Source organism: Beauveria bassiana (genome assembly GCF_000280675.1).
Source record: "Beauveria bassiana ARSEF 2860 unplaced genomic scaffold BBA_S00019, whole genome shotgun sequence".
In the NCBI taxonomy this organism is placed as follows: domain Eukaryota; kingdom Fungi; phylum Ascomycota; class Sordariomycetes; order Hypocreales; family Cordycipitaceae; genus Beauveria; species Beauveria bassiana.
In genome coordinates this window covers 317,849-330,310 of record NW_007930854.1, presented here as the reverse complement: position 1 = coordinate 330,310, position 12,462 = coordinate 317,849, and the positions used below count along the sequence as shown (strand labels likewise).

At 56.1% G+C, this 12,462-nt stretch overlaps 5 protein-coding genes across 5 annotated transcripts; 4 read left to right on the top strand and 1 right to left on the bottom strand.

Moving 5' to 3' along the window:
* Positions 1–211: 211 nt before the first annotated feature.
* BBA_06527 (feruloyl esterase B precursor) lies at positions 212–1,813 on the top strand (the record flags this gene model as incomplete). The annotated part of the gene is made up of 1 exon (XM_008601624.1): positions 212–1,813. The coding sequence occupies one exon, from the start codon at positions 212–214 to the stop codon at positions 1,811–1,813; it is 1,602 nt and encodes a 533-aa protein (XP_008599846.1).
* A 406-nt stretch (positions 1,814–2,219) lies between these two features.
* Positions 2,220–2,987, top strand: BBA_06526 (uncharacterized protein; the record flags this gene model as incomplete). Its single annotated transcript, XM_008601623.1, has 2 exons — positions 2,220–2,621; positions 2,664–2,987. 2 exons carry the CDS (start codon positions 2,220–2,222, stop codon positions 2,985–2,987), a joined length of 726 nt encoding a protein of 241 aa, XP_008599845.1.
* A 758-nt stretch (positions 2,988–3,745) lies between these two features.
* Positions 3,746–5,852, top strand: BBA_06525 (oxidoreductase, 2OG-Fe(II) oxygenase family protein; the record flags this gene model as incomplete). The annotated part of the gene is made up of 2 exons (XM_008601622.1): positions 3,746–3,809; positions 3,895–5,852. The coding sequence occupies 2 exons, from the start codon at positions 3,746–3,748 to the stop codon at positions 5,850–5,852; spliced, it is 2,022 nt and encodes a 673-aa protein (XP_008599844.1).
* Positions 5,853–6,201: 349 nt separating this feature from the next.
* Positions 6,202–7,422, bottom strand: BBA_06524 (uncharacterized protein; the record flags this gene model as incomplete). Its single annotated transcript, XM_008601621.1, has 1 exon — positions 6,202–7,422. One exon carries the CDS (start codon positions 7,420–7,422, stop codon positions 6,202–6,204), a length of 1,221 nt encoding a protein of 406 aa, XP_008599843.1.
* Positions 7,423–8,868: 1,446 nt separating this feature from the next.
* Positions 8,869–11,807, top strand: BBA_06523 (rnapii degradation factor def1; the record flags this gene model as incomplete). Its single annotated transcript, XM_008601620.1, has 4 exons — positions 8,869–9,166; positions 9,315–10,397; positions 10,458–10,490; positions 10,546–11,807. 4 exons carry the CDS (start codon positions 8,869–8,871, stop codon positions 11,805–11,807), a joined length of 2,676 nt encoding a protein of 891 aa, XP_008599842.1.
* Between the last annotated feature and the right edge of the window lie 655 nt (positions 11,808–12,462).

The following is a 12,462-nucleotide window of genomic DNA, read 5'->3' as shown; positions in this document are numbered from 1 at the left end:
GTGCCGAGTCAAGCAGCGTCAAGGCGCGATTGTAAATGCCGATGAGATTTGTTTATACACCGCATACATATACTAGTGCCCGCACGGGACTCGACCCATCATTGGCTTTGCATTTGCCTTTTCTAGAAGCAGCAAACATCAAAGGTATATTACCTGGTACGCGAATATGCCTGATTGAAAGCAAGTTGACCATTTCGACAGGGTAATTACAATGTTTCTTCGCAGAGCCTTTGCTTGCCTTGCAGCATGTGCGGCTTTGACGCCGGCTGTATACGCCGCTTCAAACTCTTCATCAGACTCATGCCATTCTTCGGCTATTGAGCTACTCAGTCCGCAAACAACCATCCTCAATATCTCTGCAAAGAGAGTGGACAATTATCCCATCTTTCAAGGAGACTACTTTGACGTCTTTGCGCCCATACCTTCTACTATTTCCAATGTCAGCTTTTGCAACATTACCGTCACATACACACATCCCCAATGGGACGACACTGTTCAAATCTTCATCAGCCTGCCATTGCAAGGTTGGAACCGCAAATTCCTGGCCCTCGGTGGCGGCGGCTTCTCGACGAATCCGGCTCTTGAGCTTTTGCCCGTGGTTGCGTCTCTCGGCTACGCGTCTGCCGCGACGGATGGAGGACACGACGGCCAGGATCTGAGCTGGGCGCTCAAAAACAACAGCAGCCTGATCAATTACCCTCTCTTGACGGACATGGCGTCGGAGGCGCTCAAGGACATGACGGTGCTCGGGAAGCAGTTTACAGAGGCATACTATGATCAGGCTGCCGAGCAGACGTACTGGGTTGGGTGCTCGCAAGGCGGGCGCCAGGGCATGATGATGGCGCAGCGGTACTCGCACCTGTTTGACGGCATTCTTGCCAATGCGCCTGCCATTAACTGGAACGATTTGATTGTCGGCATGCAGTGGCCCTCGGTGTCCATGTACGAGACAAAGACGGTTCTTCCTCCCTGCGTCTTGACCGCATTCACAAAAGCTTCCATTGCGGCGTGCGACAGCCTCGATGGTCTCAAGGACGACATCATCAGCCTTCCGGGATCGTGCAAGTTTGACCCGTACTCGCTTGTTGGAAAGTCTGTCAGCTGCGACGGCGGCAAGATTACGCTGACCGACAAGCACGCATTCATCATCAAGCAGATCCTCGACGGCCCAACCACGCCCAGCGGGAAAAGACTCACTTTCGGCTCAGAGGTCGGCACCGATCTCTCTGCCGCAGTCAACACGACGTGCGCTCGGAACGGCACAGACTGCACGTCAAACGGCAACGTCTTTTCCAACGAGTGGATTCCCAAGTTTGTCGCCAAAGACTATGGCTTCAACCCACTCACCATTACCTATGACCAATTCTATGAATTCTTTGCACAGTCCAAAGAACGCTACGACTGGATCATTGGGACAAACAATGCCGATCTCCGTCATTTACGCAGCACCAACACCAAGCTTCTCACGTTTCACGGCCTGTCGGACGACATTATCCCCCCGCAAAGCACTGCAGAGTACTATGGCCAAGCGCGAGCGCTTGATGCAAACGTCACCGACTACTATCGGCTGTTTCTCGCCCCCGGTGTCAAGCACTGCGCGGGAGGTCTGGGCCCAAACCCGAAAGCCATGATTGACGTGCTGGAGAAGTGGGTGGTGGATGGCAAGGCGCCTACGCGGCTGGATGCGGTGGCGACTGCTGCGAACGGCACCAAGAGTCAGCGCTTTGTCTGCATGTACCCAGCCTCGTCGAGATATACGGATGGCGACCCAACGTTGGCATCGTCCTTTACCTGTAGCGAGGATGAGAGCTAGTGTGGCAGCGTTTTTTTTTTTTTTTTTTGAGGACGGCTTGCCATGTATACCTTGTTGTCCCTGGGTCTCGCTGGTCAAGGTCAGGGTTCGGCGTGCAGCTATTTGCCGACTCTACGCGTAGCCATTCACTATATCATGGACATGATGGATGAAGAAATAGCAAAAAAGGGGTTTGTAAAAAGCAAATCGCAGTTGATACCTAAGGCAGTCATATAATAATAGCGCACGTAATCAAAAGGTCTTTTTCACTGTTCGTGTAACACATCGCAACCCTACTAGCCAGCCAACCGCCCAACTTTGCAACACACACACAAACATTGGAACATGCAGCAAAAGTATTTTTGCGCTTCGCTCGTACGACGACGTTACTTACTTTTGATCCCCGCAAATGTTGAGACACATACTCATGCGATGGCATAGCTTTCTCGGTCTTGCGAGGCAAAGGCCCTTCTGGTATCGCGACCGTTTACGCGAGGAGCTGCAAGAACGCCGCGAGGCGGTGACGCTGTTGCAGAAACTAAGCGAAACTGCCGACGTCTTTTACATTCTCAGCCGGGCAACGCACGACGGCTATCCGCTACAACAACAGAGTGTGCCGCCGTTTAGACCGATGCGCCACATGCTCATCTACACCTACATGATTCTCAAATACACGTCGAGGTGGCTGTTTTACCGCGTGGCGGCGGCCATGGCGTGCCGCTCTGCAAGCGCCGGCAGCGAGGTGCGGGAAGTGATTAACCCAGCCAAGAACAAGAAGATTGGGGAGGTGGCGGCTCGTCATGGTCTCGATGCCGTCGAGTTTGAGCGAGTGTGTTGTCGATTAAGACGCTTCTGGCCCCTTTTTCCATAGATTCTGTCTGCGCAGATGCGGGTAAGGAAGGGCCTACCACTACTGCACGACACTGGTGAACTGCAGGGCTGGTTTGATCACAACAAGACAATATTTTCTCCCCTCAATCAAGTTACCATGTTGTCTGGTAGACAAGAATACGCTCCCATACGAGTGTACTATCCTCCATGCAGAGGCGTCGTGCGCGAGGCTGAGGCGTCTGCGCAAGGCTCGACGTCGCAGGTTGTTGGAGCGCATGTCAATGACTGGAGCAAGAGCGCAGGGGCAGAGACCATCTCTCAGAACCGGCTTTTATATGTCGACAAATTAAATACACCTATTTGATATGTGTGACAGCTACGGAGACCGCACCTGTAAGTTGGTCGATTTTGGCGCTCTCTAGCCAGCGCTTCGGCTTGTGCATGGGTCGATAAATTTACACAAGGACAACACTACTCTCATATCATAGCTTCCACAATAAATAAATTACTTGATCTCAGTGCCCAGAAACTGCCCCCAGGCTTACATTGACACATACATGTTAAACTATTGCGTCGATCTCGAGTTTGCGTTTCGTTGCCCATGGAGGCGGACTACCCTGAAGCAATACGGAATAATGCTGCAAGCGCTGGAAGGCAAGTAATAACCCATAGTGCCTAGGCAGCCTCTGTCCTGTGCTGGCGCTTGAGATGCGTGACCAAATTATTTGGCCAACTTACCTCTTGAGCGAGAGCTGCGTAGACAGGCCTACAGCCCTTGTGCAAGTCTCCAACGTTGCATGCTGGGGGAAGCCAAGGCACAGAGACCAAAAATAGCATCTCCAACTCGCACAACACACATGTGATAGTTTCATCTGATTCGATCTCTAGCCGCCCAGAAATTACAATGCACCATGTATTTTACTTCCCCTGCAGCACGATCGACACCTCGTCGAGGGGCGGCGGCAAGCTCGCTGGCGGGGCCATTTAGCTGAAGAGCCAGACCCATTAAAAAGTCGTCACTTTCCCGAACCATGGCCTGACATTTTTCCTCGAGCTCGCTTTTTTTTTCTTCTCAACACCCATTCAGCCATTCCAGGTCGTCAAGAAGGTCTCAATTACACTATGAAGAGAAAGGCGAGCGACTCTACGGGCGGACAAGCCTCTCGCTCCAAGAGAGCCAAGGCTTGTGAGTACCAATACCGTATAGCTCTCGGTCGCAAAAGCTTGCAAGCGCCGAAACACAGACCAATTGCTAACCAACAATCTTGCAGCCCCGAAGCCCGAAGAAGCCCAGAAGCGGTTCCGAGACGGCCTGTTTGACAAGAAGAACCTTGACGCCTACCGGACCGAGTACGCAAAGTCGACACCCTACAAGCATGCAGTCATACACGAGCTCGTCAACGACAAGCTGCTACGCTCCGTCCGCGAAGAGGTCCGCGCGAATGTGCATTTTACGCCCAAGGAGACGGACATCTATAAAATTCACCAGTCCGGCGATCTCGCCAATCTCGACGGCCTCGAAGACGAGTCGCTCGCCAAGCTCCCCTCGTTGCTGGCGCTGCGCGACGCCATCTACTCCGAGTCGTTTCGCGATTACGTCGCGGGCATCACCGGATGCGGCCCCCTGAGCGGTCGCAAGACCGACATGGCCATCAACGTCTACACGCCGGGCTGCTACCTGCTCTGCCACGACGACGTCATCGGCAGCCGCCGCGTCAGCTACATCCTGTATCTGACGGACCCGGACACGCCCTGGCAGCCCGAATGGGGCGGCGCGCTGCGCCTGTTCCCCGTGCAGGAAAAGCAGGGCGACGACGGCAAAGTGGCCAAGACGCCGCTGCCGGACGTGGTCAAGAGCATCCCGCCCGCCTGGAACCAGCTCAGCTTCTTCGCCGTCCAGCCCGGCGAGAGCTTCCACGACGTCGAGGAGGTGTACCACGCCGAGCCTGAGGAGCAGCTGAAAAAGGACGGCGGCCGCGTGCGCATGGCCATCAGCGGCTGGTTTCACATCCCACAGCCCGGCGAGGAAGGCTTCGTACAGGGTGAGGAGGAAAAGAATGCCAAAAACAGCAGTCTGATGCAGCTGCAGGGCAACCCGGCTCAGTACGACACGCCTCAGGCCCGCGTGGTACCCGTAGCGAAGACGGAGAAGGAGGGCGAGACCGAGGAAGAGGATGAGGACGCGTTTGATGAAGCTGATCTCACGTTCCTGCTCCAATACATCTCTCCCACGTACCTCACCCCCGACGTCCTTGAGCAAGCTTCCGATATCTTCCTCCAGCGCTCCATCATTACCCTAGACAACTTTCTCTGCAAAAAGTTTGCGGAGCGCGTGCGCAAGTATGTCGAGGAGCAGGAGAAGAAGGCTCTGCCCGCGGAGAGCAGCGCCATTGAAAAGACGACGCCCTGGAAGGTGGCCCGCCCGCCGCACAAGCACCGCTACCTCTACCAGCAGCCCAGCCTGGCCGACGAGGAGCCGCGCACCTCCCAGGACGAGTCACCCATCACGGAGCTCCTCGACCACGTGCTACCGAGCCGCGCGTTTCGTAACTGGCTCGCGGTGGCGGCCCACTGCGACGTCCTCAGCCACGACATCATCGCGCGCCGCTTCCGCCGCGGACAAGACTATACGCTGGCGACGAACCATGAAGGCGCCGCGCGGCTTGAGCTGAACCTGTCCATCACGCCCACCGCTGGCTGGGGCGAGGACGACGACGGCGAGGACGGGGAGGAGGCGGAGGAAGAAGCGGCCAAGTCTAAAGGCAAGGGCAAGGGCAAGGACAAGGCGGCGGCCGAGACCAAGGGCAAAGAAAAAGTCAAGGCAAAGGCTGCGGAAGAAGACGATGCCAAAGAGGTCGAGGATGTTGGTGGTCAGGAAGTGTACATGGCTGACGACGACGACGACGAGCAAGAAGACGCCGCCGTATACAAGGCCAGCAGCGACGAGGACAACAACATCTTGTTCCACCAAACCCCCTCGTGGAATAAGCTGAGCCTGGTCCTGCGCGACCGCGGCACGCTCAAGTTTACAAAGTACGTCAGCCGCAAGGCGCAGGGCGACCGCTGGGACATTTGGGGCATCTTTGACGTTGATGACGCGGTCGTTGTTGAGACCTCGAGCGCGGATGAGGCGGGGCCGTCGAATGGCGGCGAGGTGGCGCTGGGCGAGTCGGACATGGAGGAGACGTTTAACGGCTTCTCTGATTCGGGGGATGACGAGTCGGACTGAGAGGCCGGGATTCGTCTTGGCCAATTGTTTTCTGTTTTGGGCATGTTGAGTTTGCATAGTAGAGGAAGTTTTTCTCGTTGGTCAAGCGTTTGGAATCAGGTGATATATAGCTGCAGCATGGAATGCTTGACAAATAAATTGATGATGGCTTGAAAGAAAAAAAGTTAGGGTTTGATTCATGGCAAAACATGCTTTTATTCCGGCTTCTATACAAATGGGACATCCTGATGCTAAATGTGGTCATAAATAGTTCTATGGTACAGTCGAGGTGACAAGGCACAGTTTGCGGCCTTGAAAATGTATGTGTGAGGGGGTATCATGAGAAGAAAAACGTGAAACGAGTAGCAGATTAGCTAAGTTCTGCTTTCGGTGTGAATAGACCTGCCAGCTCTTCCTGCAATATTTGCGTAAGAGTCTGCGCTTCCTCGCCGAGTCCCGACAAAGTCAGATGATTGACAGTATCGTAGCCTAGATAGGCGACCCACGGCACGGCGCCGAGGCTCTTTTGCTTGGCCTGGGTAAACTGTTCCTGGGTAATGCCGTGCACAAGCCGGCGGAGCTCCTTTTTGTCGCGGAAGAACTGCATGGCAAGCGCGGGGTCCGGGTGCGTCGGATGATAGAGGTGAAGATGAGCCGTCTCGACGGAGAGCGGCTGCTGTAAGCGGCTGGCGGTGTCGAGGTGCGCGTCAAAGAGCCGTTCCGAGGGTGCGAGGCGGCTGTATGATTCTACAGTGGTCAGCCACGAGACGGAACGCCACGGCAAGACCAGGAGCTTGGAGAGCAGCGGGTTCTTGGCGAGGAGCTGCTCGGCGCGCAGGATAGTGGAGATAGCTCCGTCAAGGTTGCCGTGCTGCGGCTGGCTCTTGACGTGCACAATCTGCGCCAGCAAAAATGACGCTCTGCGCAGACGCGCGTCTTCATCGAGGCTGTCACTGCGCTGCATCGTCTGCTGGATCCACTGCCAGGCAATCTCCTCCATCTTCTCGGCAATGAGGAACGGCGCCAGCGCCTTGACAAACGCCTGGTGCTCCAGAAAAGCCAAGTCGTTCTCCGCGCCCGTTGAGCGTAGCCAGCGCACGACGCGCAGCGCCGTGCCCGACGACGAGGCGGGGCCCGTGTCCAGCTCGCGGGCGTCAATCTGCTTCTGCTTGGTCATGACGCACCCCGCCGCGGCGTTGAGCGTCATCAAGCCCTTGGCGACGGCATGGTCAAAATCGTCCATCGGGTCACGCTTGGGGAGAGAGAGGGGCGAGGGGATAGTGGCGGCGGCGGTGACGCTGTTCTTGTTGTATGAGAAGAGCGGGTTGGCGAGGATGGACCGGAGATGGCGGCTGGCGGCCGAGTGCCGAACGACGCCATTGGAGGCGGAGGAGGAGTTGCTGAGAGACTTGGATTTATGATTGGTGTGCTTGGTCAGAGCGGTCTGACCGTATTCTTGTTCAAGTTGTAGACGAAAGGATGATTTCAGAGCGTCGAGTAGCTTTTGCGATTGCTGCGCCGAAAGACCCGGGGGTTCATGGTAGCCAGCAAAGAGCTTACGCAGCGAATTGACTGGTTTCGTGGAAAACATTATAAAAATCGATAATATTGTTACGGTGCGGCCGAATGGCAGCCCGAAAAAAAAAATCGCCTTGACGTAAAAGAGAGGCAATGAATGATGCTTGATGTATGGATGGCATGTATGATATCAGCTAATTCAAGCCAAGACTCACGCCGTCGATCTGGCGGGCTCAGCTATCGATAGCAATCAGTCACGTGATCAAAGCGTAGAGAGCTCAGTTTGGCGGAGACTGTTGGCAAAAAAAGCAAAAAGGGAGCTTGCAAAAGTGGAGCGTTCAGCGCGCTAACCGAGAAGAGCTGAGCTAGCTGCTTGCTGCTGCTGTTGCTGCTGTGTCGCCAAAGCTGCTCGCGACCAAGGGCCATGTACGTCTTGAGACGCTGACCGGCGATAGTTTGAATCTGCTGAGACTAGGTAAGGATGCCGAGCTTATGCATGTGCTCTGCCATTCTCGCCCTTGGAAGGGGGGGCCCTTTCTCTAACTACCTACGCTGTTAGGCGAAATCTAGCGGGCGGTGGGGTGTTTGACGATGCGTCCTCGCTACTGCAAACCCCTATAAAGCACATGCGATTGCTCATGTACCAGGGTAAAACGCGAGCCAACCTGGGCAAGTATCCCGATTTTCTTGATTGACTTTTCTCTGTTGATTGGATTCCTTTGTGCTAGCTATTCATTATTCCTTGCGAAATCAGGGCAGGGCCAATTGGCACAAGGGGAAAAAAGGCGAGTGGGCTGGAGGGAGGCAGGTAAGGCAGGTATCGGTACCTGATTGTGCCTGTTGCCCTAGGCAGCAAAGAGGTCAAGGCTACCTACATGGGGCCAGCGGGTAGGTGCATAGGTAAAAAGGTACCCAGGCAGCGAAGCGGCAAGCCGGCGAGGGAGTCAGTACGACTGGTGTACAAGCACAGCATGATTAGATAGGTGCAATCACAAGCGCAGGATATTAATTGCGTACAAGCACAACCCGAGTGAACAAAATCGATAAAGAGGGGGTAAGTGAATGGGCAGGCGTCCGCCTGTAGGTACCTTGGGTAGCACGTAGGTACCTAGGTAGGGAGCTTTGGTGTGCCTGCCTGGCGGGTTTGGCAGGCAAGGGGGGGCATCACCGGCCGCTAAAAACTAAAATCGGCGTGCAAACTTCACATCCTTCCACTGTACCAATACCTTGGCGAAAACCCTCCTCGCTTCCTCCACTTGGATTCATCCTCTTCTCATCAACCACAACACCACCCATCGTCGTCGCTCCCGTCGATATCTCCTCCATCTAATCCACCGTCGATTCGGACTTGGTAGCTGGTCGTCTTTTGTTTACGTACCTCTGCCTGTCCTCGTTTGCTTGCAGAGGCCACCTGACCGGCCGCTGCCCTTTCCACACAACCAGCCGCTCCCAAACTCTATTCTCGAGCTCTAGCTCCTTCTCCTCTCCGTCACATCAATACTCTTCCTCTACGCCCCTCATGTCCGAGGTCACATCACGGTCCTCCGCTTCGCGCGGCAGAGGCTCTGGCCGCGGCGGCCGCGGCGGTTTTGCTGGTCGTGGGGGTCGCAGACCCAACGGCGCCGACAAGCCCGATCACAGCGATTCCCCCGCCGCCTTTGACGACGACGCCGACCTGGGTGAGCTCCGAAAGCTGTATGGAGATAAGACTTCTGTCATCCGCGAGATGTTCCCAGACTGGTCCGAGGCCGACGTGCTTTTTGCCCTCCAAGAGACAAACGGTGATCAATCCGAAGCTGTCACGCGCATTGCTGAAGGTAGGCTTGCTATTTCTCTTTTAGCCGACAATAAGCTCGCACCCAGGCGCACTCCGAACCGTCAACGCCAACGGCGTCGCATTGCCCTCGTTGCTGCATCCTGCTTTCTTCATGTGACACGACTGACCGCATTCTCTTCTCTCTTTAGGTACCATTTCTCAATGGGGCGAGGTTTCCAAGGCGAAGAAGCCCACTCGCACAAAGGCTAAGGATACTGCTCCTGCCACCGCGACTACGACTTCCGAACAGACCACCGCTGCGCCCCGCGCTGCTCGCGGTGGCCGCACCGTTTCCGAAGGAGGCAGAGCACGCGGCCGAGCTACAGAGAGAGGCGGCCGCGGTGGTGCCCCTCGCGGTCGCACTGCCCAGCCCTCTACCAACGGTGCCTCGCGCAATAAGGAGACCCATCAGCTGTCCGTCCCTACTGAGGAATCACCTGCTTTCGGCGAATCCAAGGCCAAGGCTGAACCCGTCGATGCCAAATCTACCCCCGAACTGCCCAGCAACACCACTGCCAAGACGTGGGCCAGCATGCTTCGCCAGTCCACTGCCGTTGATAAGCCTGCTCCTCTACCTGGTCACATCAAGGGCAAGCCTGCCGATTCCGCAGAACCAGCTGAAACCGCCCCCGAACCTATTGCCGCCCCTGTTACCGAAGAAAAGACCAAGGCTGATGAGGAGACGACTCCCGTTGCCACGCATGCCGATTTGGTTATTGAAGAGCCCGCGCTACCCCCGCCTAAGGACGATCTCACAGAGACAAATCTTGAACAGGTTATTGACGACTCCCAGCCAGCTGCCACTGGCACCGCCGCAAGCACTGCTGCTGACTCTTGGGACCCACGACAGAGCCCTATTAGTTCCACCGCCACTCCTCTTTCCGCCGCTCACCAGCAGCACCAGCGGGTGCCCATCAGTGGCTACGCCGCCTCTGCGCTCAAGGCTACCACTGACAGAACTGCTCGGCCACCGGGCTTCCAGCGCCGCGTTCTCGACCAGGAAGAGGCTGTCCGCATGCCCGGAAACCGTGATCTTGATCGCGCTGCTGTTCAGTTTGGCGCTTTTAATCTCGGTGATGGTGATGAGGACGTTGATGGTGAACGCGAGGACGCCGAGACCCGCGGTCAACCTCCTGCCGATTCTCCTGTGGCCCAGCCTCGTACTTCGCTCCCTCCTCCCGTTGCTCAACCCTCTGCGGTACCGGATTCCTTCCCCAAGGCCACTGCTCCCGGTATGTTTTATATTTCTGCCATCCAGTCGCTTTTTGATTGTAAGGCTAACAATCTGACAGGTGCCGGAACTACGTCACAAATTCCAACTCAGCGTGCGTCTCATCTACAAATAATCTGTGTATTATCTAAAACTAATAATGTGCACAGCCGCCCACCCTGCCATCCCCGGCCAGCAGTATGGTCGCTACAGCCAGGAACCCTCTGCTCAAAAGCCCATCGATCCCTTCGGCCAGCAGGCTACGTCCGTTTCTCAACCTCCCTTCGATAGCTTCTCCGCCGCCACGACTCAAACTCCCTCCCAAGCCGCCTTCAGCTCAGCCCCCTCCGATTACTCCAATTACTACACGGCTAACCAGCAGGAGCGCAACGCTTATAATAATTACTATGCCCAGCATTACGGACAGCAGCAGGTCCCCCATGGCCAGCATGATGCTCAGCAGCGACCTCTTGGAGGCTACAATGCCGCGCAGGCCGATAGCTTGAGCCAGTATCCCCAGAGCGGAAGCTCACACGGCCAGCCTCGTTTTGGCGTCGCCGCCGACAACCAGAACAGTGGCCACTCGACGCCTAACCCAGCTGCTCAGACTCAGCAGCAAATTCCTCAGGGCCAGCAGGCTCAGCCAGGTCAGCAGGGACAAACTGGCGCGCCTGGGTCTCAACCTCAGGGCCACGGTCAACAGTATCCCGGCTACAACCACCCGTACTACCCTTACTACCACCAATACTACTCTGGATACGGCCAGGGCAACTTTGGACCGTATGGTGGTGGCAAGGGTGGCATGTACGGCCAACCCTACGGTGTGTCTCCGAACGCGCCTTATGACCATGCCAGTTCCCCCGCCAACTTTGCACCCTCCAACGCCCATCGTGATAACAACGCCAGCTCCGGTCTGGGTGACTATGGTCGTGGAGCTGCTAGCCAGGCTGGCTCTCAACCCGGTCTTGGTGCCACTGGCTTCGGTGGCTCCCACGACAGCTTTGCCCGCGGCGGTTCCGCCTTCCAGTCTCAGGCTCAGGGATTTAACAGCCAGACCCAGCCTGGCAGTGGTGCCTCGGCCGCTGACGACTTGAAGCCTTTCGGCGATGGCAAAGGTGCACCTGGGCCCTCTCCCTCTCTTGGCGGCGCTCGCCCTGGATCGGCCACCAATACCGGTCCTGGCGGTCAGGCTAGCGGCCTGCCCCCCCAGGTCTCCCAGATGGGCGGTGCCTACGGCGGCTACCCTAACCACCTGCAGGGTCATGGTGCCCACGGCAGCGGTGCCTACGGAATGGGTGCTGGCGGCGCCGGTGCTAATCAGCACGGCAACACACCTTACGGCTCCTATGGCAACCAGGGTTTCGGCAGCGGAGGCTACTACGGTGCCGGCCAGCAGCAGCAGCGCGGCGGCTGGGGTGGCAACTACCATTAGTGGGGTAGAAACCGTGATGATAAGCGACGCGGCCGCCATCGTCGTGAGGGCCCGGGCTTTCGCGACAACGAGAGCGTAGAACGAGAAGTACGAGAATGTCGAGCGCTTGCGCTAGGCTCGCTACGGCGCAGCTGAACGCAATCAAAGATGAAGCCTGCGGGACGGCTTGTTTCGCAGCTAATGTATTCTGTTTGTCACCGGGGTTCATGGTGACCAGGGGAATTGGGACGGAAATGCGAGACGGATGGATTGTCTCGACTGTTCAACTATGCATAACGTGTACGATTGTTTCTATGGACTAGTTTTTTCTATTTCTCTTTTGATTTTGCTCGTTTTCTTATTCCCAAAAATCACCAAAGGAGGACATGGCACATACCCAACGACGAGCACTGGCGACGTGCACCTAACAAGGAGCTAGGATTCGGCCAGCTTTGGTCGGGCTTGCTGTGGACGGCCTCGGCTGTTTGCTTCGAGGAGGTGATGCGGTCGGTATTTTTGTTTTCACTTGCGATGCAATAGCAATACGAAAGGAAGGGGAGAATAAAAATGTCATTGTTTACGGGAACGGAAAGGGAGACGAATTAGCAACGGCAAAGGAAAGATTGGTCATATGTATAGGGGCATGATGGCTGTTTAGCATGACGAATGATGCTAT